Source organism: Girardinichthys multiradiatus, chromosome 14 (assembly GCF_021462225.1).
Source record: "Girardinichthys multiradiatus isolate DD_20200921_A chromosome 14, DD_fGirMul_XY1, whole genome shotgun sequence".
NCBI classification, from domain to species: domain Eukaryota; kingdom Metazoa; phylum Chordata; class Actinopteri; order Cyprinodontiformes; family Goodeidae; genus Girardinichthys; species Girardinichthys multiradiatus.
Genome location: NC_061807.1, coordinates 6,821,490 through 6,847,812, shown reverse-complemented (window position 1 = coordinate 6,847,812; position 26,323 = coordinate 6,821,490). Strand labels below are relative to the sequence as shown.

Here is a 26,323-nt window from a genome sequence, read left to right as displayed (position 1 = left end):
TCTTACCCATGATTGGGGTTTTGAGTGATGAACCAGGCTGGGAGTTTTAAAGGCCTCAGGAATCTTTTGCAGGTGTTTAGAGTTAACTCGTTGATTCAGATGATTAGGTTCATAGCTCGTTTAGAGACCCTTTTAATGATATGCTAATTTTGTGAGATAGGAATTTTGGGTTTTCATGAGCTGTATGCCAAAATCATCCATATTAAGACAATAAAAGACCTGAAATATTTCAGTTAGTGTGCAATGAATCTAAAATATATGAATGTTACATTTTCATCATTACATTATGGAAAATAATGAACTTTATCACAATATGCTAATATTTTGAGAAGGACCTGTAATTCTGATCCTGCCGCTGCTCGCATCGTAGGTGGGATTGTACTAGTCTTGAACATTTCAAGCAATACATAGATCCCTGTAAGCCCATCTGAACCCAGAGCTTCATTAGGAGAGAAACGATTAATTATTGTTTCAGGTTCAGCAATTAGAAGTTGACTTTCCCATCTTTCTTTATAGTATCTTTGTTTTTGTTTTTTGGAACATATTGATCAGTATTTGTTAACCTGTTGAGCCCTAAGCGATTTTACAGCAATTCCCACCTGAAATTACACAACTTGAATAAATCAAGTATAGCTCCACAGTTAAAGAGTCTAAATGCAAACCTTTGGTGCCTGTATAAATGTAAGACATAAAAGAATATTCTCTTTTAATTCTTGCTGAAAGACTAATTTTTTCTTACTACCTAACTGGAGGTTTAACCTCTTTAGATGACTGAATTTCACCGATTAGTAATCCTGTCATTTTAGCAGTATGTTTCACTTTTTAGCAGACTTGAGTTTCCAGAACTTAATGGACTGAGTTCTGGTTTGGGATTTAATATCTCTACTGATAAAACAATGATCGGTTAGAGGAGGGACAGATATAATGGAACTGACATCGTAATCAATGGTTAGAAATAATTCAGTGGTCAATTCTAGATTTTGAATTATAGTTTGGACCAAACCATAAATATTTAGTTACTTTGGGGTTGATATTTCTCCAAGCGTTTAGCATTTAGAGTGAGTTTGTTGCAAATTTGCACTTTAGACGTCACATTTTTGATTGACTTGGATATTATTTCCAGGGGTTGTGGAGGTTTGTTGGAGATGGTAAAACATTTCTGGAGCCTTTACTGTCAGTTTCCATAACCTCCGTAGCACAGCAGTCATGCTGCAAAAGTGCTTCACTTTTAGCATTAGCTTTGGCCGTGCATGCAGTAAAAAGTTAAAGGTTGGTTTTACTTGGTTACTGAGTCTTCATTGTTTAGCAGTCGGGCTGTTTAGTTCTTCTTTGTTCCAGCCTATATTTTTCAGGGTGTTTGTCAGGAGAGGGATTACCGCAGGCTAGCTCCCTCCATCATCTTCCAGAAGCTTCCTGAAACATGTGTCCAATGTGTCGATGCTTCGAAGCTTGTTGAGTAATCCAGGCAGATTTTTTGTGAAGCGCCCATCAAGGCTTGTTTTGATGACGTATGTGGTGACGTTTGAGGCCTCAAGACCCAGTCGTATCACATGACTAACTTCAGGAACTGAGCTGCCGGTTTGTGCATGAGTTGAAGTACAAGGGACAGCACAATGCTACTGATTCCCCGTCACATTTAGTTGTCTTGGTCGTATTGCGTGTGCGCTAGCTATCTATTTTAGCCTCTTTTTTTGCTTTGGAATCAGCAAGCAAGACGAGCTGCCATCACTCACCAACTTCATCTGTGCACTGTGAATGAGTATTTTCTAAATTGAGCAAAATCATTTTGAACTACTGTTCCCTGGTGATCTAGTGGTTAAGATTCAGCCTTTTCACCTCTACAGCTTGTATTTGATTCCCAATCAGGGAATAGATCTTTATAAGTTTATCTTGGAACCTGGTTAAGTAAAGACCGTTATAAGCATTATAAGCATAAGTAACTGAAGCAAATCCACATCTCAGTCCTCTCCCATAATTGTTTGTAATTTTCCTCTTGATCATAAAGACAGATTAAGATCATACTGACATCGTATTCAGAATTTATTGGCATCACAAACACCATTCTTTTATTTATTCAATTTAATAATAAATCTATGTTCTTCAGCAGAAAACATGGATTATCAACAACAATGATAAGGCTGCTACCCACAGCTCCAGCAGAGATGGAGATAACCAGGCAGTTGGCAGAGAGAGTTCATCACACTAGGTCTCCCTGCTGAATTAAGACAGGGGAAATCACCCGCCCTGCCTCCAGGTTCACTATAACATCTATAAAGAGAGACTCCACAGATATAACTTCCAACTGATGCTCATCATCAGTAAAAACATTAACAATACTGGTGCATTATTTGCCACGGTCGACAGGTTAACAAACCCTCCTTTAACTGTAGCATCTGAACTCCACTCTACCAGGACCTGCAATGAATTTGTTAAATTCTTCACTGAAAAAACCCAAAAGATCAGAGAGGCAGTCAGAACATCCACATCAACTCCAGTACCAAAGTTGTCTCCAACTAGAACTGATTTTGACAAAATTTCCCAATTTCAGCAAATAAACTACAAAATCTTAGAAGAAATCATACAGCAACTAAGCTCTTCTTCCTGCTGTCTCGATGTTTTACCCACAGCTTTCCTTTAGAAAGCTTTGCCTGTAATAACATCTGATTTAACACAAATAATAAACACGTCCCTTTTGTCAGGTGTTTTCCTCCAGGCCCTGAAAACAGCAATTATCAAACCTCTATTGAAAAAGAGCAACTTGGACAAGCTGCTACTACAGAACTACAGGCCTATATCAAACCTCCTCTTCATCAGTAAGATTATTGAAAAATCTGTGTTTCAACAGTTAAACAACTTCCTAACAACGACCAACCGCTGCGATGTCTTCCAGTCAGGAAACGCTGTGTTCACTATCTCATTAAAGGAACCAGTCAACGCTTTTAATTTAGACGCCTGCTACAGAAGTTTACCTAAAACTCCTTCATGTTTGAGAGAAGATTGCAGAATTTAGATTTTATTCTTGCAGATCTTTATGTTTGAATTAAAACCCCAAATGACGAAAGTATCAGGAATTTTTGTGATGTAATTCTAAACTCAGGCCATAGGCTTATCCAATAAATCAGTATAAAGTATTAGATCCTTTGCATAATTTGGATCCTCCTATTAGCTCTCTAAACATATCCAGATATGTTCAAAGTGAGGCTACAGAGACAGGAAGCTGACAGATATTCAGAATGACCAATCAGATGCCTTAATGAAAATGGACAAGGAAGTGGAAGTGAGATTAGATGTGAATCATTTTATAACTCTGCAAAGAGGGTTAGGAGAGACACCCAGACTTCCCTCCCCCAGACACATCCTCCAGCTCCTGCAGGGGGAGCCCAAGCCTCCCGATGATTATGTCCTGATAATTCAAACCCTGAAAAGGGGTGTACTTAATTTAGCATTTTAGCTAAAAGTCTAAGAAACTTTAAACCTCATCAGCTTTTTTTTCTAACAGGGGTGCCACTCAGAACGTTTCTCCCAAGACCTCCAGTGGAAGAACATCTGAAGACCGAGGTGCTGGATCAGGCAGAAGCAAAATGAAGGAGAACCCGGAGTTGAAGGTTGAGGAGGAGAACCCAGAGTTGAAGGTTGAGGAGGAGAACCCGGAGTTGAAGGTTGAGGAGGAGAACCCGGAGTTGAAGGTTGAGGAGGAGAACCCGGAGTTGAAGGTTGAGGAGGAGAACCACGAGTTGAAGGTTGAAGTGAAGGAGGAGAACCACGAGATAAAAATTGAAGTGAATGAGGAGGATGAGAAAGTTAAAGTTGAGCAGTACCAGGAGGAATACCAGGACCGAAAACCAAACCACCACACACTGAGCACCACAAACTGGACCGAACCATTGGCCTCCTCTGGTCCCACTGATCTACCAGTAAGTGTTCAGGTGTTTTTTTTATTTTTACAAAATCAAAGCTTGAATAATAAACGGAACCCTGGAGTTTAAAGATGATTTATCATTTACATGAACAAACTGGAATCTGTCAGACAAATAAGATTTAAACCAGCCTAGCGCTGTTCCCCTGATCCCTACAGCATATTCCAGCCTTTCTAAGAGAATATTATGGTCGACTGGATTAAATGTAGCACTGAGATCTAACAGAACCAGAACAGACACAAGTCCATTATCTGAGGCCATAAGAATATCATTAGTGACTTTCAGCAGAGCTGTTTCAGTGCTATGATGAGCTCTGAAACCTGACTGAAACTCTTCAAACAGGTCATTGCTGTATAAATGCTCACACATTTGATTAGCGTGCTTTAAATGCACAGCTCTAAATTAAACCAGGGAGCCAGCTGCCTATGAATAACCTACATTGTCTAATGCACCACGCAGTGAGGAAGTTACACTTTGAACAAGAACATCAATTTGTGAAGGGGAATGAATTAAGTTGCTGCCCTCTGTGATAATGAGGAAATCAAAAGTGGAACAGATTCTTCAAGGTTGTGACACCATCATCTGGTAATGATCTAATATAATGAAATTTTCTTTCAGGTGTGGAGTACTCGGTTAAATTAAACTCAAAGGTTATTAAAAAATGGTCAGACAGGACAGGGTTATGAGAGAATATTGTTATGTCTTTACACTCAATGCCATATGTCAGCACAAGGTCCAGAGAATGAAGACAAAGGTGGGTACGTTTGTTAATGTTTTGAGCAAAGCCAATTGAGTCTAAGATAGCATTAAACGTTTTATTTAGGCTATCACTTTCAGCGTCAACATGAATGTTAAAATCCCCCACTATAATAACTTTATCTGTATTTAACACTAAATCAGATAAAAGGTCTGAAAACTGATCTAAAAATAGAGAGTAAGGACCTGGTGGACGGTACAAAACACCAAACAGAAGTGGTTTTAGTGCTTTGCAATTTGGATGAGGAAAACTAAGGATTAAATATTCAAAAGAGTTGTAGATATTGATTGGTTTGAGTTTATTAAATACATTAGACTGAAAAATGATTTCTGGTGTTGACTCATTTATAGTAACATGATCCTCTCACTGCAGCCAGGTTTCTGTGAAACAAAATTAGTCTGTCACAAATCAAGGCATTAACTAGCGGCGTCTTTGAAGAGAGAGATTTTATATTCAATAAGGCACATTTAATTGTTTTATTTTCTGTTCAGTCAGTTAATGTTTTTTTTATTTATTAGCTTTACATGTTTAGGTCCATTTAGATTAGTTTTAACTGTATTTGATTTTGGCTGTGGACATAACACCATCTCAATGAGGTTACCTGTTTCTTTAAGACATTACATTGTAATACTGTTCATTCTCTGTAGATGCTAATTAAAACTACAAAATAGATGCAGTGAAATATTCAGCACAAAAGTGAAAACTGTGGTCATTTGCATCGTAGCCCTCCCTCCTGCCCTCAGTCATGGAAACACGGCAGTCTATACCCAGTCATCATCCTATGTTGTATTAATTCCTCTTAGGCTCCATAGCATACGACTCTTGATCACTGTCGGGTATTTTCCCGCTTTAAAACACTCTCCAAATGCTTTAAAAAAAATGAAGACATTCTCAGGTTCCTTGGTACCTGAAGGACTAGCTCTGATGTTTGGCTTTTAAGATTGAGATGTTGCATTTATGCCCTTTTATGTTTGAAATTATCTTTGTCTTCCTACCTTAAATCTTAATGAAAGATATGTGTAAAAAAAAAGTAGACATTGTTTGAAACTTGCAGCTGTAAGACAGCATTTATCTCTCCCTGTCTGTAATCATAGGAACCTGAAGAGCATCAGCAGACTGATGGAGCCCTCAATGCACCATCTAAAGGAACAGATCATGGTCATACTGGGAAAAAGCCATACAGCTGTGACCAGTGTGGAGCAACTCTTAAAACTAAAAGTGATTTAAAGAGACATCAGCGTATCCACACTGGAGAGAGACCATACAGCTGTGACCAGTGTGAAGCAGCCTTTAATACTAATAATCATTTACAGAGACATAAACGGATCCACACTGGTGAGAAACCATACAGCTGTGAGCAATGTGGGAAATCATTTCGTAACAAAGGCACTCTACAAAAACATCTCGTCTCCCTTCATCTAGAAGAAAAGGCCCACAGATGTGACCAATGTGGGAAATGCTTTGCAATCAGCGAAAGGCTGAAAATCCACCAAAGAATTCATTCTGATGAGAAACCTTATAAGTGTGACACTTGTGGAAGAACCTGTAGGGAAAAGAATGATTTAAGGCGTCATGAACTGACCCACACAGATCAGAGACATTATAAATGTGAAATATGTGGGAGAACATTTAATCGCTTAGGTACTCTTAAAAGGCACAGGCAAACGCATACTGGAGAAAAACCATACAAATGTGACGTGTGTGGGAGAACCTTTGCTAGAAAATTTACTTTGGATACTCACAGACGGTTACACACTGGAGAACGGCCTTACTGGTGTGAACTGTGTGGTAAACTCTTTTCTTTGAGGGCATCTTTAAAGGCACATCAGCAAACTCCCTGCAACTAAATGTAAATAACAATTTTTATGAGATAAATGTGAGCAGTATGGAAAATGGGGAATAAGATAAAGTTTGGTGGCCCACTGCTTTAACACTTATAAGACATTGTTTTAACCGTCACACTTTCACTTCTGTATTGTAACTCAATTCAGGAAGGATACATGTGGGGCTGCTTTAAAATTTAGTTAATCTAAAACTATAATGGCTTCCACATTTTCTCTTTGCCCCCCCTTTGGACTTCCTGTTCAGCAGAACGGTTCCTGTAAGAGGTTGTGTCTAGGCAGGTAACATTAGCGTAGCATAAAACAATTTAAATATTTCATTGTCTTTTGCTTGTTTGTGTTATTTAGCTATTCAAGTGTTAGCAGGCTACCTGCTAAGATAATGCTAAAGGTCATTGAGCCTAGTGCTGCAAGTTTGTTGAGGGTTGTGTTTTTAAAGTTGAGGTGAATTTTATTTCAATGAGTGGTTTAAACAATAATGGTGTAGTAACATGAGTTTTCTCCATTTTATGTTTTTCATTCATCTACTGAAACTGACCTGATTAAAATATGTCCAAATAGTTCAGCAGGATGTGCTAACGTGTGTCTCTGTTAGCTGCTAAAAGCTAATGGTTCTACTATTGTTAAATGGTTGTCAACATTATTCACAACAGAGCTTGTTTTGTTCGTACTCCAACCAGCCCCAGCACGCCCCCTACAATTCAATTCAATTCAGTTTTATTTATATAGCGCCAATTCACAACACATGTCGTCTCAAGGTTCTTCACAACAGTCAGGTTCATACATTCCAGTTAATCCTAACAATTGAACAGTTCAGTCAGATTCAGTTATTTATTCAAATTGGATAAAATGTTTTTCTATCTAAGGAAACCCAGCAGATTGCATCCAGTCAGTGACTTGCAGCATTCACTCCTCCTGGATGAGCATGTAGAGACAGTGGACAGTCACTGGTGTTGACTTTGCAGCAATCCCTCATACTGAGCATGCATGTAGCGACAGTGGAGAGGAAAAACTCCCTTTTAACAGGAAGAAACCTCCACCAGAACCAGAACCAGGCTCAGTGTGAGCGGCCATCTGCCACGACCGACTGGAGGTTTGAGAGAACAGAGCAGAGACACAAAGAGAATAAAGAAGCACTGATCCAGGAGTACTTTCTATGGGAAGGAAAAGTAAATGTTAATGGATGTAGCTCCTTTAGTCGTTTCATCTAGAAAGAAAGAACAGATAAACTCTGAGCCAGTTTTCAAGGTTAGAGTCTGAAAGAGAGCACATAGAGTTAGTTACAGTAGAAGCTCAGTCAATCAGTCTAGGAGAGAGAAAGGGTTAAACACTGAAAGACAGGGCTATGTGGATCATCTGTAGAAGGTGAGCATTAAGTTGTTGCCAGCAGAAGCTTGGACGATTCCCCTCTCCAGAAAGGTGTCACAGGTAGACACAGAGTCAGGCCAGGTGTAGCTTCTAGGAAGAGAAAAGAGAGAACAAAGTTAAAAGCTGAAATAACAGCAAATAATGCAAAATTGGAGAGTAGTATGAGAATGTAGCGAAGAGGGTGAAAGTGATCATTATGTCCTCCAGCAGCCTAAGCCTATAGCAGCATAACTACACAGATAGTTTCAGTTCAGATTATTTAGTTAAACGGCGCTTATTTACAACAATGTTGTCTCAAGGAACCTCACAAAGGGTCCCACTGATGGTCATTGCTATACTAAAAACCACAAGGATTGGGATACCTCTCTCTGTCAGACTGATTATAACCATTGGAAAAGAGAAGGGGTCATACAGGTAGCAGAAATGGAGGGTGTGTTTGGACCTCAACCATAACTGAGCCGGTTTAGGCTAAACCTGACTCCTCCTTACTCCAACCAACAGGGAGGGAAGAAGACGGAGGTAAAAATAAGGAAGATAGCTCAGGATAAACTAAGCCACTCTAACTATAAGCTTTATCAAAAAGGAAAGTTTTAAGCCTAGCCTTAAAAGTAGACAGGGTGTCTGCCTCACGGACTAAAACTGGGAGCTGGTTCCACAGGAGAGGAGCCTGATAACTAAAGGATCTGCCTCCCATTCTACTTCTAGAGACTCTAGGAACCACCAGTAAACCTGCAGTCTGAGAACAAAGTGTTCTGTTAGGAACATATGGACCAATCAGATCTCTGATGTATGATGGAGCTAGATCATTAAGGGCTTTATATGTGAGGAGGAGAATTTTAAATTCTATTCTGGATTTAACAGGGAGCCAATGAAGGGAAGCTAAAATAGGAGAAATATGATCTCTCTTTTTAATTTTCATCAGAACTCTTGCTGCAGCATTTTGAATCAGCTGAAGGCTTTTAACTGCATTTTGTGGACATCCTGATAGTAGAGAATTACAATAGTCCAGCCTTGAAGTAACAAATGCATGGACTAGTTTTTCAGCGTCACTCCTAGACAGGATATTTCTAATTTTGGCAATGTTCTGGAGATGAAAGAAGGAAATCCTAGAAACCTGTTTAATATAGGATTTAAATGACATGTCCTAGTCAAAGTTAACACCAAGGTTTTTTACTTTATTATCAGAGGTCAATTTAATGCCATCCAGGTTAAGTGATTGACTAAGCAGTTTCTTTTTTAAAGACTCCGGTCCAAAGACGACAACTTCTGTCTTGTCTGAATTTAGAAGCAAAACATTTAAAGTCAGCAAAGCTCTCAATTTACTGGTCGGTCTACGTTCCTACCCTCACCTATGGCCATGAACTTTGGGTCATGACCGAAAGAACGAGATCACGGATACAAGCGGCTGAAATGAGCTTCCTCTGTAGGGTGGCCGGGCACTCCCTTAGAGATAGGGTGAGGAGCTCGGCCATCCAGGAGGAGCTCGGAGTAGAGCCGCTGCTCCTCCACATTGAGAGGAGCCAGTTGAGGTGGCTCGGGCATCTATACCGGATGCCTCCTGGACGCCTTCCTCGGGAGGTGTTCCAGGCACGTCCCACCGGGAGGAGGCCCAGGGGACGGCCCAGGACACGCTGGAGGGACTATGTCTCTTGGCTGGCCTGGGAACGCCTTGGGCTCCCCCTGGAGGAGCTGGAGGAGGTGTCTGGAGAGAGGGACGTCTGGGCGTCTCTGCTGAGTCTGCTGCCCCCGCGACCCGGTCCTGGATAAGCGGAAGACGACGAACGAACGAAAATTTAAAGTCATCCAAGTTTTTATATCTTCAAGACATGCTTGTAGTCTATCTAACTGGTTGGGCTCATCAGGATTTATGGATAAGTAAAGCTGAGTATCATCAGCGTAACAGTGAAAATTTATCCCATGCTGCCTGATAATTTGACCTATTGGAAGCATATATATAGTAAAGAGAATTGACCCAAGTACTGAACCTTGTGGTACTCCACAATTAACCCTGGAGTTTAAAGATGATTTATCATTTACATGAACAAACTGGAATCTGTCAGACAGATAAGATTTAAACCAGCCTAGCGCTGTTCCCCTGATCCCTACAGCATATTCCAGCCTTTCTAAGAGAATATTATGATCGACTGGATCAAATGCAGCACTGAGATCTAACAGAACCAGAACAGACACAAGTCCATTATCTGAGACCATAAGAATATCATTAGTGACTTTCAGCAGAGCTGTTTCAGTGCTATGATGAGCTCTGAAACCTGACTGAAACTCTTCAAACAGGTCATTGCTGTATAAATGTTCACACATTTGATTAGAAACTATTTTCTCAAGAAGTTTAGATAAGAATAGAAGATTGGATATAGGTCTGTAATTTATTAAATCATCTCGATCAAGCGAAGGTTTCTTAAGTAAAGGTTTAATTACAGCTAACTTAAAAGCCTGTGGTTCTGATCCATTTACTAAAGATAGATTAATCATATCTAAAATGGGGCTGGTAATCAGAGGGAACACTTCCTTAAATAATTTGGTTGGGATTGGGTCTAACATACAAGCTGAAGGTTTAGATGAAGCTAATATTTCTGATAACTCCCTACCTGTTAATATTTATATTAATGTGACTGAAGGAGTTGCTTAACTAGCTATAGCCTGTTCTTCTTTGGCTAAACCTGTTAACCCGGATGTGACATCATCACGTCTATATCGATGATGCACCATCATCATCTTGTGAGCATCAACTCCGTTCAAACCCCCTGAAATGACAACTATTAAGAATCAGTTGTCCAAAGGCTGTAGACTTCTGATTTAACCATTTCTTTAACATTATTTTATCATAAAATTGTCTTTTTTACCGTTATGATTTACATTGGCAACTGGTTGTATGCAGACAGACAAACTGTTGTTCTTAATTAGTTTTTAAACTAATTTGACCTCGTTCTGAATTCCTCAAAGTAAACTATGGTCCATAAACTAAATATTCACACTGAACAGGGATATAATTGCATCATTTTATTGATTCTAGGTGTCAGTTTCTTGTTTTAGTTTTACTGGAGTGTTACTAGCCTAGTTGAAGAGGTTCTTGACAGAAATATTTGAACCTGGAGTTGCATTATTCTGTAAATAAATTCTCATTCTGGAGAGAAGTTGTGTTTCTTCTGTTTTATGAGTGCAGGGCTGTTACCAGATGCCAGAGCTAGAAACCCCTCCATCACCTGGTCTAGAATACGGCCATATTGGACTGATATTCACAGAACAATACCTGAAAAATACTAAAATATTCAAACCAATTATTAAGTATAACTTGTATTAGTTGCTACTGGCCAAACAATTGATACTTCACAGCACAAGAACCAAATGAGTTACGCCAGGATGTTATCCATCTTTCTGCACTAATTCTAATTATCTCATCAAGAGATAGTTTAACATAATTTGTAACTTTTACCTGTCATAAACCTTTCTTCATATGTTGAATTCAATTGTATGCTGTAGTTAAGCTGTGCTATAATGATTCTAGAAGTTATGGACTCTGACAACTAGCTGCTTTTGTTGGAAGATTTCTAGGAGGTTTTGAAAGGTTGCTCTCAGTAAAAGCTTCTAAAAACCTTCCTCAGTTCGAAGCCACTAACCTGAATCTAGTCTAGATCACAAGTGCAAATAGTCATAAGCATTGTTGGGCACGTTACTTTAAAAAAAGCAACTAGTTATAGTAACTGAGTTAATAACTTAGTTACAAGGTAATGTAACAGTTACATTTATGATCTAAAATGGTGATGAATTTGCATGACTTTCTAGCTGTTGGAACTTTGAATAAAACTGAGTTCAATTATCAAATATAAAAGGATTAATATTAATGAAATGGACCAAATGTCTGAAACATTGTTCACTAATCTGCACCATTTTACTGTGGTGGGACAAGTGAGTCAAGACAGCTCTACTTTATTTACTGCTGTGATGTTTTATTGGTGATTCATCAGATTTCTGCAGTAATATATGGTGAAAGTCCAGGTCTGTAGAGGTTATAGGTCGTTACCCAACATCTCCCCTGCTTCAGGGACTGACAGCAATGGTAGGTAGATGTTAGATCATCATGACCTCTGCAACTTTTGCTTTGACCATAAAGTATTGTGATACCTGGAGTCTTGAAGCACTGCGTCAAGATGGTGTTTATCCAAGCAAGGAGTGGAGAAGACGTGGTCCTCTGACATGAGACTAACACCCCGACTGCTGAGGGATTGGCAGACATGGGAGCTGGCTGATTCTACTATACTCGGCACATCCATGTCTAGTTCTGCCATGATGATCTGGGCCTGATTGAATTATAGTCCTCCTGGTGTAAAACCAAGTCCGTGTCCATCAGAGTCTTCCCTGGAACATTTCATGTTGGTTGGGGGGTCATAAACCCTCAAAATACACACCAGTATCATAAAAGATTTATAGCTGTGAGTCCCTCTGCTTCAGTTTCAGTTTAAATGGTCCAATACGGTCAGGGAGTGTTAGCTGACTTATCTGAGTTTCACTTTAGAACAAAAGATCAACTGTCATGAAAATGACCTGAGTTACGCTAGCCTGCATTCAGCTTCAGTTTCACTCTGAATCACCAGCTTCAGCTTCTCTTTTGTTTCTGCTGGTTTTGCTGGAGATGCTTTAATTCTTGTTGAATTAATGTTTGGTCCAGCAGCTGCAGGTCAGTTGATAAGAGGTTAAACAGTCGGGATCTTTCCATCCAGGCTGAAACATTTTGATTTCAGGGTGAAAATGTTTTCTGACATTGTAGAAAACCTCGTTCAGGCTTCCGTTTCACTTTCATTCTGATTTGGGACATTTTGCCCTGCAGAATACAAGAAATGAATCTTTTACATAAAAACACGTTAAAGTTAAAAAGCTTTTCACAGGAACAGAAACTTCTAGACAGAAAAGAACACTTCATCATTTTTTAAGCTCTATTTTAAACTAAATAGATGGACCCAGTCTAGAAACAAGAAGGAAGTAATCAAACCATCATCTTAGAGTCTTCATTCATTTAGGATTTCAAAAACACATTCATACAAATATAAATGTGGTGAAAAGTGCAGAAGAATCTTTATTTTCCTTTGACGAGTCCGAGTCTCTGACGCACATTGTTGATGAGTTGTTTCAGAAGGTCAGCTGGACATGTCTCATCAGTAGAAAACTGCTTTGGTTTTCCTCGTTAAGCTCCTGATTGTAATGAAACCAGCAACCACAAGAACAGCAACTAGAGCAACTAAAGCAACTACAGCAACAATGTGAGACCTTCCAGCTGCTTCATCCCTGCTCTGGGTGTTACCATCAGCATCCTCTGGGTGGATGAGGTTGTCCCTCATGTTGTCCCGTGCCTCAGCTGCAGAGAACAGAAACCAGCAGTCGGATCAGAATCATTAAGGCCGGACCAGAACGTCCTGAGCACCAAACTCACCTGCATCGGTGACCGTCAGGTTGATGACGTGGCTGATCTCAGAGTACGACCTCCTGCTCTCCACCAGCTCCCTGACCAACAGGTGACACTCGTATATCCCAGCGTCCTTGAAGGTGGCGTTCTTCAGGATCAAAGAGGCGTCTCCACCCTTCATTCCGGCGTCCCGCAGCATCACTCGGCCGTGAAACCACGGGTGCTGGTAGCTTTCAAAGCAGCGCTTGTTTCTGTAGAAGTAGACGTACCCGTCAGAGTTCAGGTCAGATCTGCTCCACTTCAGCACAGAGATGTTCTCCACGCTGCTGCTCTGACACACCAGGGTTACATCCTGCTTCCGGTGCACGCTGACTTCCTGCTGCCCTGGAAGCCGGAGAAACATCAGAAACATTTCAGTTTTAGCTCCACAGGAGGAATTTAAGGACATGAAGCTGATCTGGAAACCTTCATCTGGTTTCATATTAACTATAATCATCTGTAACATCTCTTTTACAGTCAGAAACCTTAAGAAAACTGATCCTTTGGAGATTATTTATAATTTCCTAAAGATCTGTTAGAGAAGCCATCTTGAAACATTCTGCATCTTTCAGTCTCTGGTACCTTCTGCTCTCCTTCTGGATTCATTAAAGCTTAACTGATAATTTCACGCAGCAGATGACTCCACTGAGGAAGAAATTATGAGTTTATGTCAAACTGAGGAGAAGAACATGAAATCCAAAAAATGTTCCTGAAGTCCAGAAGTAAAAAGGTCACAGAAGACACAGGAGAACACAGGAAAGTCACTTTGAGATTTCATTGGCTTCATCAGAGTTAGCCTCAACCTGCTCCTAAATTAAGTGTTAAAGGTCAAAGGTTATTAACTCTATTAACAGACATATATGTAACAATAACACATGTATGTAGTGAAGCAACTCCTGAATCTTCTCGAGAGAGAGAGAGAGAGACGCCCCATCCAGTTCCATCTGCCGTCTGTTTTCTGTACCTGCTTGAGACTGGCAGGGTCTCAGGGGCTGGTGATGTCCACCAGGCGAGCCGCAGGTTCACCCTGGACATGTCCCCAGTCTGTCCCAGGGCAACATGGAGACACACACACACACACACACACACTGAATGATGATTTGGAGAGACCACAGCTGGTATTTGACCCGAGAACCTTTCATGAAAGCTAACAGCAGCGCCTTGCTGCCCCAGACCAAGTAGAGGAAACTACAACTAACAGACAAGACGGCTCTTTGTCATGAAATAAAGGATCACTGCATTAAAAAACCTTTTAAAAGTCTTTGAGTTTATGTTGTCTCACTTACCTTCTGCCAGATAAATGAAAGATAAAATCAGAAAGCATTTATTCATGATTAAAGGAGATGAAGAAGAGCTGAGAGTCTGCAGTCTGAACCGCCGTCACAAAGAGAAGAGCTCTGGAGGTCGTGACCTTACAGTTAAAGTGAAACCAGCCAGTTCCTGTAGGTCGTCATGGCTTACTGTAAAGCCTCAGCCTGACTTTCACTTTTAGCAAATCAATTTCTGCTATATCCAGGCTATTACTGTAACTTAGTTCACCTTAATAATGGGTTACAAAGTAAAACATCAATAGAAGAAAAACTTCAATAAAACCAAACTGAGTTTAATGCCGGTCAGAGAAACAATGACACTATTTCTAGAGTCCTTTAACACACATACATGAGTTTTATTGTATAGCAAGAAATGAGGATAAATCATCACCTAAACATCTGACCTGGTCTGCTCCATCTCTGCATCTTTAGCAGCAACCTCATCTATCATTGTTTGCTACCCTGAGTTTCACTATGCTGCCTTCACTGGCCAGTGACTAAGCTTTAAGGATTCCAGTTTTCACTGGAACAGTGAACACACCACACTAACCTCTCAGCAGATGAAGCTGCGCAAACATTAAGCTGTTTTATCTAGAAATCCTTTCTTCACGTTGTCACAAGTCAGAGCATGGAGAAACAAACAAGCAGGCCCGTTCCAAACAGAACCAGAACAGGGAAGGGGGCCCGGTCTAACAGAGCAGGGTTAGGGTTATTTGTTGAAAAGAATCCAGGAAACCATGAAACAGGAAAACCTGGCCCAGGATGTTATTTTCCTTCACTGCATCATTCGTCAGGAATCTCTGTAAATCTGTACTGCAGCTTAATCACGTCACTAATCCTGTCATAAAACTAGTCAGTCTGACTAGTCAGTCAAAACTAGTCAGTCAAAACTAGTCGGTCTGATTAGTCAGTCAAAACTAGTCGGTCAAAACTAGTCAGTCTGACTAGTCAGTCAAAACTAGTCGGTCTGACTATTCAGTCAAAACTAGTCAGTCAAAACTAGTCAGTCTGACTAGTCAGTCAAAACTAGTCAGTCAAAACTAGTTGGTCTGACTAGTCAGTCAAAACTAGTCAGTCAAAACTAGTTGGTCTGACTAGTCAGTCAAAACTAGTCAGTCTGACGAGTCAGTCAAAACTAGTCAGTCAAAACTAGTAGGTCTGACTAGTCAGTCAAAACTAGTCGGTCTGACTCGTCAATCAAAACTCGTCGGTCTGACTAGTCAGTCAAAACTAGTCGGTCTGACTAGTCAGTCAAAACTAGTCGGTCTGACTAGTCAGTCAAAACTAGTCGGTCTGATTAGTCAGTCAAAACTAGTCGGTCAAAACTAGTCAGTCCGACTAGTCAGTCAAAACTAGTCAGTCAAAACTAGTTGGTCTGACTAGTCAGTCAAAACTCGTCGGTCTGACTATTTAGTCAAAACTAGTCAGTCAAAACTAGTCAGTCTGACTAGTCAGTCAAAACTAGTCAGTCAAAACTAGTTGGTCTGACTAGTCAGTCAAAACTAGTCAGTCAAAACTAGTCAGTCTGACTAGTCAGTCAAAACTAGTCAGTCAAAACTAGTCAGTCTGACGAGTCAGTCAAAACTAGTCAGTCAAAACTAGTAGGTCTGACTAGTCAGTCAAAACTAGTCGGTCTGACTCGTCAATCAAAACTCGTCGGTCTGACTAGTCAGTCAAAACTAGTTGGTCTGATTAGTCAGTCAAAACTAGTCGGTTTGACTAGTCAGTCAAAACTAGTCAGTCAAAACTAGTCGGTCTGATTAGTCAGTCAAAACTAGTCAGTCAAAACTAGTCGGTCTGACTATTCAGTCAAAACTAGTCAGTCAAAACTAGTCAGTCTGACGAGTCAGTCAAAACTAGTCAGTCAAAACTAGTAGGTCTGACTAGTTAGTCAAAACTAGTCGGTCTGACTCGTCAGTCAAAACCCGTCGGTCTGACTAGTCAGTCAAAACTAGTAAGTCAAAACTAGTTGGTCTGACTAGTCAGTCAAAACTAGTCAGTCAAAACTAGTCGGTCTGATTAGTCAGTCAAAACTCGTCGGTCTGACTAGTCAGTCAAAACTCGTCGGTCTGACTATTCAGTCAAAACTAGTCAGTCAAAACTAGTCAGTCTGACTAGTCAGTCAAAACTAGTCAGTCAAAACTAGTTGGTCTGACTAGTCAGTCAAAACTAGTCAGTCAAAACTAGTCAGTCTGATTAGTCAGTCAAAACTAGTCGGTTTGACTAGTCAGTCAAAACTAGTCGGTCTGACTATTCAGTCAAAACTAGTCAGTCAAAACTAGTCAGTCTGACTAGTCAGTCAAAACTAGTCAGTCAAAACTAGTTGGTCTGACTAGTCAGTCAAAACTAGTCAGTCAAAACTAGTTGGTCTGACTAGTCAGTCAAAACTAGTCAGTCAAAACTAGTCAGTCTGACGAGTCAGTCAAAACTAGTCAGTCAAAACTAGTAGGTCTGACTAGTCAGTCAAAACTAGTCGGTCTGACTCGTCAATCAAAACTCGTCGGTCTGACTAGTCAGTCAAAACTAGTCGGTCTGACTAGTCAGTCAAAACTAGTCGGTCTGATTAGTCAGTCAAAACTAGTCGGTCTGACTAGTCAGTCAAAACTAGTCGGTCTGATTAGTCAGTCAAAACTAGTCGGTCAAAACTAGTCAGTCCGACTAGTCAGTCAAAACTAGTCAGTCAAAACTAGTTGGTCTGACTAGTCAGTCAAAACTCGTCGGTCTGACTATTTAGTCAAAACTAGTCAGTCAAAACTAGTCAGTCTGACTAGTCAGTCAAAACTAGTCAGTCAAAACTAGTTGGTCTGACTAGTCAGTCAAAACTAGTCAGTCAAAACTAGTCAGTCTGACGAGTCAGTCAAAACTAGTCAGTCAAAACTAGTAGGTCTGACTAGTCAGTCAAAACTAGTCGGTCTGACTCGTCAATCAAAACTCGTCGGTCTGACTAGTCAGTCAAAACTAGTTGGTCTGATTAGTCAGTCAAAACTAGTCGGTTTGACTAGTCAGTCAAAACTAGTCAGTCAAAACTAGTCGGTCTGATTAGTCAGTCAAAACTAGTCAGTCAAAACTAGTCGGTCTGACTATTCAGTCAAAACTAGTCAGTCAAAACTAGTCAGTCTGACGAGTCAGTCAAAACTAGTCAGTCAAAACTAGTAGGTCTGACTAGTCAGTCAAAACTAGTCGGTCTGACTCGTCAGTCAAAACCCGTCGGTCTGACTAGTCAGTCAAAACTAGTCAGTCAAAACTAGTTGGTCTGACTAGTCAGTCAAAACTAGTCAGTCAAAACTAGTCGGTCTGATTAGTCAGTCAAAACTCGTCGGTCTGACTAGTCAGTCAAAACTCGTCGGTCTGACTATTCAGTCAAAACTAGTCAGTCAAAACTAGTCAGTCTGACTAGTCAGTCAAAACTAGTCAGTCAAAACTAGTTGGTCTGACTAGTCAGTCAAAACTAGTCAGTCAAAACTAGTCGGTCTGATTAGTCAGTCAAAACTAGTCGGTTTGACTAGTCAGTCAAAACTAGTCAGTCAAAACTAGTCGGTCTGACTAGTCAGTCAAAACTAGTCAGTCCAAACTAGTTGGTCTGACTAGTCAGTAAAAACTAGTCAGTCAAAACTAGTCGGTCTGATTAGTCAGTCAAAACTAGTCAGTCTGACTCGGTCTGAAAGGAGACATTCAGCTCTCTTTAACTGAAGGAATTTTATGCTTCACTGAACGAAGACACGTTTCCAAACCCGTGGAGGACGGCGAAGAAGATGCTGTTGTCGTTCGGCTCGACCTACGTGTGTGAGCAGACGTTCAGCATCAAGAACATCAACAAAGCACATCCCAGATCCAAGTTAACAGACCTCAGATCTTTCTTGATCTCCTCTTGCCACAACAAAACTAACTCCAGACTTCCATGCACTGGCAATAGAGGGAGAAGTGTTGTTGGTACCAGAAGAACCAACAACACTGTTCCCATTAGAATGAGCTTCTCTACTAAGTTGTAGAAAAATTGGAAAATGATTTGAGCGATAAGCTTTGCACATCCTGTTTGCTGTCTATTAAAAGCAAAAACATTTTATTTTATTTGCTTTTTCATGTCATTTATATTAGTTCACATCCATCCGCTCCTGACCCGGCCCATCTGTCAGATATTAGAACCCACTGTGACCCACCCCTCTTCTAGACCACGACCATGTAAACATGCTAAATAATAATTGAACAATAAATGTGAATAATATGAGTTTTATCTGGTAATTGTGATCATAATTCCTATGAACTAAAGCTGAAAGCAGAGGATCAGGGGCTCAGGTTGGAGATCTGAGGGAGAGTGGATGCACTGGACAAAGGATGGATGAAGATCAGAACTAAAGATCAGAACTCACCATTTCTCTGTACACTCAAGCTTCTTTTAGTCCCACAGCTAAACTGGGACATTTTCAGGTTTTCATTGGTAAACAGACAGGAGGCGGTTCGGTCAGCGTTTCCTCGAGAAAACTACAACCTTCTAGTTGTTGGAGAACCAGGTCACACCTCCCTGTTTCAGCGTTTAAATGTAGCAGGGCAAGAAGTGAAGAAAACTGACTGGTTTCAGGTGGTTCTGTCCTGTTTCTAAGAACTTCAGAAGGTCCAGTTGGAGAAGAACTGGTGTTGTAGAGCTGATTACTAGGCTATTTAAAAAGTACAGATTTATTATGTCATTTTGTCTTGTTGCTGTTTTTATGAATCTTCACCCTCGATGTCCACTATCATCAGTTAATAATCAGTCAAACAGATCCCAGACAAACCAGTTCATCAGTCAGGGCTTTAAACAGGTTTCAAACAGACGGACATAAGAAGAAGACAAAGTTAATAAAGGTTAAATCATTAACTGAATAAAGATGTATTCATTCATTAACTGGTTTTACTGACTGGAATATCATTTTCCTGTTCTTGTTTTTATCTTTGGTTCACTTTGGTCATTTCTTTATTGTTATATTGACTGAAATTCCTGAGTTTTGCAAACAGCCATGAATGTTTCACTCATACCTGAGAACACGTCAGAGAGACCAGTTAGCCTAACAGTCACGTGTTTGGACTGTGGGGGGAAGCTGGAGTACCCAGAGAGAGCCATTGCATGAACAGGGAGAACATGCACCCCAGGCTGGATCTCCAACTCAAATTAATTCATGAAACATATTTTTATGTTTTTGGTTTTTTGTAAAAGGTTCTGGTTTTCCTGCTGGTCTGATAAACACACACCACAGGTAGCGTCTCTACCTGACAGCTCAGTGAGGAGAACATCTGCTCCTTATTGACTCAGTCATGAAGTCAGGAGAAGATCTGGAGAAAACATTGTGGATTTTAGGGACAGAATCATTTCAGAGGTTCTAGTGAAGGTTGGTGATCTTTAAGACGTCCGTCTCAGAGGTGCTGCAGTGTTGGTGTGAGCTCAGATGGAGAAGGTTGTCCTTCTGCTCCTGCACACATCCTGGGTTGTGTTACTGAAGCACTGAGGTGTCTTCGCTGTGCAGCTCTTTCACAACCGTATGAGCTTGAAGGGTGAGAAAATAAAGCGTATGGGTCTGGAAATGATCAGAAGCAACCCTGAAGAACAACCTGTGTAGACGCCGATTCACTTCACACTCTGGGGAGGTTTCTTCACACCTTCATGCCCGATTAACATGCATGTAGGTGTGAAGAAACATCAGAGGTGATTGTGAAAGTTTCTGTTTCCACCTCGATGGGTTTCTGGTAAACCTGAAGTTCTTCTAGTAGAGCATCTCTAGCAGTGGAGATTTTGGTATGGAAATTCTGGTGGGGCCCAGGCTATTCATACCAGAAAATCTGATAATATAATCCAAACATGAACATATAACACTGAACCTTACCCTCAATACAAATACAACTTGCTGTGCACAAAGTGCGTAATCACACAATAATGAAGATGTGACGACATAATTTATTCTATCAACAGTACCAAAGTGTTTAAGAATCCACGTTTTTTACTAACTAACAACTACAAGCAGATTGTTCAATCAGAACCACATGAAGTGGTCGTATGATATTCTGAAAAATCCCTTTAACCCCTGCAGCAGTCAACAGTTGATAATTAAGCATAACAATATATTAGACTCACCAGTGAGGTTCATTTCTTGAAGAGGAAGGAAGCCCGGCGGTCCTTCATGTGTGCAAACGTCTCTATGACCTTGCTGTTAAAGTCAAACAGTCCATGGATAAGTTCATTTTCAATGGACAGCATTGCCAGGGCATTCAGTCTTTGCTGTCCCATTGTATTCCATCTAAATGTTTTTATCCTTTTTAGAGTGAATAAGTTTCTCTCAGATTCAGTGCTTATCATTGGTGTTGTGATGATGATTTGGAGAAGTGTCATGGTTTCAGATAAGGCCTCTTGGAGGTTGTTTTCATTAATGGACTTCAATAAAGAAAGCGCGGTGTTGTCTTTGCTGAGTTCACTGTGCTGGTATAGGGACATCAACTCGGTTTTCAGCTTTGCCTTATTTGTTATTGGCCATAATTTAATGGCACATTCCAGTTCAGCTTCTGGAAATGACTGCAAAAACTTGGAGAAAAGTGTGCAATCAATGAGTTTTGCTGCCATCAAATGGTCACTCCTAGAGAACCTCTCCTCCACTTCACTCATCACAGTGTCGCAGGCCTCTTTCATGACTGTAGCCGTGTTGGTTTTCCTCCTCTTACTTCCTTCTGGATTACTTTCTTGCACAATCACATCAGCTTGTTCCCTAAGACGTCCTACATTTCTGTTAAAGGTTTTCATCGCGTGGTTGATGCCAGCTGCATCAATGTCCTGTTTTTGCAGTACACTGTAAAATATGTCCACTTCTGGCATGAGCTCGGAAAAGAACTGCTAGAAGTGAAGGAACTTTGGTTCCTGCAGGTGCATAGACAGACCATAGGCCTCGCTGACCCTGTCCCATCCCTCTGTTGTGCGAATGTGGTCCAAACACTTCTTAATCTCTTCACGGCATTCCCACACAGCATTAACAGTTCTGCTTTCTGGAGGTCTTGGGATGTGCCTATCTGATGTTTCAGCAAGAGCAGCTGTTCTCTTGGGTGAACAAGAGAAAAAGGTGGCGAAAGCTGACAGATCAGCAAAAAACACTTTTAATTCAGAAATCCTTGCTGAGCAGATTTGTTAAAGTGTTAAGTTTAACTGATGCGCGTAACAGTGCACAAAATGGGCGTTTGGATATCGCTCCTTCACAAGAGTCTGAACTCCACGCACACCTCCACTCATTACTGCAGCCCCGTCATATGTTTGCACTATGAGCCTGTCAGTCAGGTTCAGAGGCTCAAGAGATGAAAATATGGCATTTGATAAACCAGCAGCCGTTTTGTCTTTCACCTCAATAAATTCCCAAAACCTTTCTGTCACTGTGCCGTTTACCATATAGCACAGAACGATGACCATTTGTGATTTACAACACATCGGTTGTTTCATCTGCGTCCACGGCAACAAAGGGTGCATTTGTCACCTGCTGAAACACCTCATCCTTGTAAAACTGTACATGCAATCTAAAAGTTCATTTTGAATGACTGCTGAGGTGCCCTTAAAATAGGGTTGAGCATCATAATGGCTCCTGAGTCTGGAGTCTCCCTCGCAAATATGCATCTAAAAATGCCGGGATTTAAGGAACCAGCAGACTCGTCATGTCCACGCAGGGCAATCTCACACTTTCCGCAAAGTTTTATACAGGTTATAATTCGGCCGAAAACATACCTGTTTTCTTCAGTCTGTCGGTTATGTTGTTCAATACTACGCTGGTATGCCCTGTCAAGCTGCGATGCAACATTCGTTGTCCCTAGTAAAGCTAACTTGATCGCATTATCCACATCGTGTTTTACCAGCCTTTCTGACAGATGTTTTAAATCTTTAAATCCGGTTGTCATCCAGACAGTTTCCCCTCCAAAGAGAAGACATGGAAATCAGAACAGGGATTTTTTCAAAATGCTAGCCGTTAGCCACGTTTTCCTTTTGAACCACTCCTGGTTAAAGGATCTTGTTTTATCTTTACCTTCTTGTAAAATGGTAAAGTCATCTGGTCGATGTGGTCCCAAACGTTTCATTTCCAATTTCTCCTCAAATGGCAAGGTGCAAAATCGAGCGGTCGTTAAGTAGTGCACACAATTCATCATTAGTAGCCTACTGTATTTATATTTCGTATCAGTCCCTCATTAGCTAAAGAACAGCTATCGCAAAGGGAATGCCCGCCCTTTTGTATCAACCAATGGGAACACTTCAGGGGCTCTGGCCGCCCGGCCCTACTTACAAAGTTAAAGTGCACGCGCACGCGCAACAGTTTGTCCAGTTCATAACAGTGCACGTTGAGCACGCGCACGCTACAGTTTGTCCAGTTCATAACAGTGCACGTTGAGCACGTGCAACAGTTTGTCCAGTTCATAACAGTGCACGTTGAGCACGCGCAACAGTTTGTCCAGTTCATAACAGTGCACGTTGAGCACGCGCAACAGTTTGTCCAGTTCATAGCAGTGCACGTTGAGCACACGCACGCGCTACAGTTTGTCCAGTTCATAACAGTGCACGTTGAGCACGCGCAACAGTTTGTCCAGTTCATAACAGTGCACGTTGAGCACGCGCAACAGTTTGTCCAGTTCATAACAGTGCACGTTGAGCACGCGCACGCTACAGTTTGTCCAGTTCATAACAGTGCACGTTGAGCACGCGCACGCTACAGTTTGTCCAGTTCATAACAGTGCACGTTGAACACGCGCACGCTACAGTTTGTCCAGTTCATAACAGTGCACGTTGAACACGCGCACGCTACAGTTTGTCCAGTTCATGACAGTGCACGTTGAGCACGCGCAACAGTTTGTCCAGCTCATAACAGTGCACGTTGAGCACGCGCAACAGTTTGTCCAGTTCATAACAGTGCACGTTGAGCACGCGCACGCTACAGTTTGTCCAGTTCATAACAGTGCACGTTGAGCACGCGCAACAGTTTGTCCAGTTCATAACAGTGCATGTTGAGCACGCGGACGCGCTACAGTTTGTCCAGTTCATAACAGTGCACGTTGAGCACGCACAACAGTTTGTCCAGTTCATAACAGTGCACGTTGAGCACGCACAACAGTTTGTCCAGTTCATAACAGTGCATGTTGAGCACGCGGACGCGCTACAGTTTGTCCAGTTCATAACAGTGCACGTTGAGCACGCGCAACACTTTGTCCAGTTCATGGCAGTGCACGTTGAGCACGCGCTACAGTTTGTCCAGTTCATAACAGTGCACGTTGAGCATGCGCACGCGCAACAGTTTGTCCAGTTCATGGCAGTGCACGTTGAGCACGCGCTACAGTTTGTCCAGTTCATAACAGTGCACGTTGAGCACGCGCAACAGTTTGTCCAGTTCATGGCAGTGCACGTTGAGCACGCGCTACAGTTTGTCCAGTTCATAACAGTGCACGTTGAGCATGCGCACGCGCAACAGTTTGTCCAGTTCATAACAGTGCACGTTGAGCACGCACAACAGTTTGTCCAGTCTATAACAGTGCATGTTGAGCACGCGCACGCGCTACAGTTTGTCCAGTTCATAGCAGTGCACGTTGAGCACGCGCAACAGTTTGTCCAGTTCATAACAGTGCATGTTGAGCACGCGGACGCGCTACAGTTTGTCCAGTTCATAACAGTGCACGTTGAGCACGCACAACAGTTTGTCCAGTTCATAACAGTGCATGTTGAGCACGCGGACGCGCTACAGTTTGTCCAGTTCATAACAGTGCACGTTGAGCACGCGCAACACTTTGTCCAGTTCATGGCAGTGCACGTTGAGCACGCGCTACAGTTTGTCCAGTTCATAACAGTGCACGTTGAGCATGCGCACGCGCAACAGTTTGTCCAGTTCATGGCAGTGCACGTTGAGCACGCACTACAGTTTGTCCAGTTCATAACAGTGCACGTTGAGCACGCGCAACAGTTTGTCCAGTTCATGGCAGTGCACGTTGAGCACGCGCTACAGTTTGTCCAGTTTATAACAGTGCACGTTGAGCATGCGCAGGCGCAACAGTTTGTCCAGTCTATAACAGTGCATGTTGAGCACGCGCACGCGCTACAGTTTGTCCAGTTCATAGCAGTGCACGTTGAGCACGCGCAACAGTTTGTCCAGTTCATAACAGTGCATGTTGAGCACGCGGACGCGCTACAGTTTGTCCAGTTCATAACAGTGCACGTTGAGCACGCACAACAGTTTGTCCAGTTCATAACAGTGCATGTTGAGCACGCGGACGCGCTACAGTTTGTCCAGTTCATAACAGTGCACGTTGAGCACGCGCAACACTTTGTCCAGTTCATGGCAGTGCACGTTGAGCACGCGCTACAGTTTGTCCAGTTCATAACAGTGCACGTTGAGCATGCGCACGCGCAACAGTTTGTCCAGTTCATGGCAGTGCACGTTGAGCACGCGCTACAGTTTGTCCAGTTCATAACAGTGCACGTTGAGCACGCGCAACAGTTTGTCCAGTTCATGGCAGTGCACGTTGAGCACGCGCTACAGTTTGTCCAGTTTATAACAGTGCACGTTGAGCATGCGCAGGCGCAACAGTTTGTCCAGTTCATAACAGTGCACGTTGAGCACGCACAACAGTTTGTCCAGTCTATAACAGTGCATGTTGAGCACGCGCACGCGCTACAGTTTGTCCAGTTCATAACAGTGCACGTTGAGCACGCACAACAGTTTGTCCAGTTTATAACAGTGCACGTTGAGCACGCGCACGCGCTACAGTTTGTCCAGTTCATAACAGTGCACGTTGAGCACGCACAACAGTTTGTCCAGTTCATAAAAGTGCACGTTGAGCACGCGCAACAGTTTGTCCAGTTCATGGCAGTGCATGTTGAGCACGCGGACGCGCTACAGTTTGTCCAGTTTATAACAGTGCACGTTGAGCACGCGCTACAGTTTGTCCAGTTCATAACAGTGCACGTTGAGCACGCGCTACAGTTTGTCCAGTTCATAACAGTGCACGTTGAGCATGCGCACGCGCAACAGTTTGTCCAGTTCATAACAGTGCACGTTGAGCACGCACAACAGTTTGTCCAGTCTATAACAGTGCATGTTGAGCACGCGCACGCGCTACAGTTTGTCCAGTTCATAACAGTGCACGTTGAGCACGCACAACAGTTTGTCCAGTTTATAACAGTGCACGTTGAGCACGCGCAACAGTTTGTCCAGTTCATGGCAGTGCATGTTGAGCACGCGGACGCGCTACAGTTTGTCCAGTTTATAACAGTGCACGTTGAGCACGCGCAACAGTTTGTCCAGTTCATAACAGTGCACGTTGAGCACGCGCAACAGTTTGTCCAGTTTATAACAGTGCACGTTGAGCACGCGCAACAGTTTGTCCAGTTCATAACAGTGCACGTTGAGCACGCGCAACAGTTTGTCCAGTTCATAACAGTGCACGTTGAGCACGCACAACAGTTTGTCCAGTTTATAACAGTGCACGTTGAGCACGCGCACGCGCTACAGTTTGTCCAGTTCATAACAGTGCACGTTGAGCACGCACAACAGTTTGTCCAGTTCATAACAGTGCACGTTGAGCACGCGCAACAGTTTGTCCAGTTCATGGCAGTGCATGTTGAGCACGCGAACGCGCTACAGTTTGTCCAGTTCATAACAGTGCACGTTGAGCACGCACAACAGTTTGTCCAGTTCATAACA

General features: G+C 42.0%; 2 protein-coding genes across 2 annotated transcripts in view; one reads left to right on the top strand and one right to left on the bottom strand.

Moving 5' to 3' along the window:
• Positions 1-7,077, top strand: part of LOC124880568 (zinc finger protein OZF-like) — a 52,623-nt gene extending 45,546 nt beyond the window's left edge. The window contains exons 3-4 of the mRNA XM_047385814.1: positions 3,500-3,914; positions 5,769-7,077. Of these exons, the coding sequence (XP_047241770.1) occupies positions 3,582-3,914; positions 5,769-6,521 (1,086 nt within the window). The 5' untranslated portion in view covers positions 3,500-3,581 and the 3' untranslated portion in view covers positions 6,522-7,077. The remainder of the gene's footprint in view (positions 1-3,499; positions 3,915-5,768) is intronic.
• Positions 7,078-12,888: 5,811 nt separating this feature from the next.
• LOC124880614 lies at positions 12,889-14,741 on the bottom strand. Its single transcript, XM_047385889.1, has 3 exons — positions 14,625-14,741; positions 13,327-13,683; positions 12,889-13,251 (listed from the first exon to the last, which is right to left on the bottom strand). Exons 1-3 carry the CDS (start codon positions 14,668-14,670, stop codon positions 13,052-13,054), a joined length of 603 nt encoding a protein of 200 aa, XP_047241845.1. The 5' UTR covers positions 14,671-14,741; the 3' UTR covers positions 12,889-13,051.
• Between the last annotated feature and the right edge of the window lie 11,582 nt (positions 14,742-26,323).

What these genes read in the sequence shown, in the direction of transcription:
- LOC124880614 (XM_047385889.1), bottom strand. Translation starts at nt 14,670, where the DNA reads ATGAATAAATGCTTTCTGATTTTATCTTTCATTTATCTGGCAGAAG. An exon ending in TTTCATTTATCTGGCAGAAG is followed by an intron (nt 13,684 to 14,624) that starts GTAAGTGAGACA and finishes TCCGGCTTCCAG; the next exon opens with GGCAGCAGGAAGTCAGCGTG. An exon ending in CCTGACGGTCACCGATGCAG is followed by an intron (nt 13,252 to 13,326) that starts GTGAGTTTGGTG and finishes TGTTCTCTGCAG; the next exon opens with CTGAGGCACGGGACAACATG.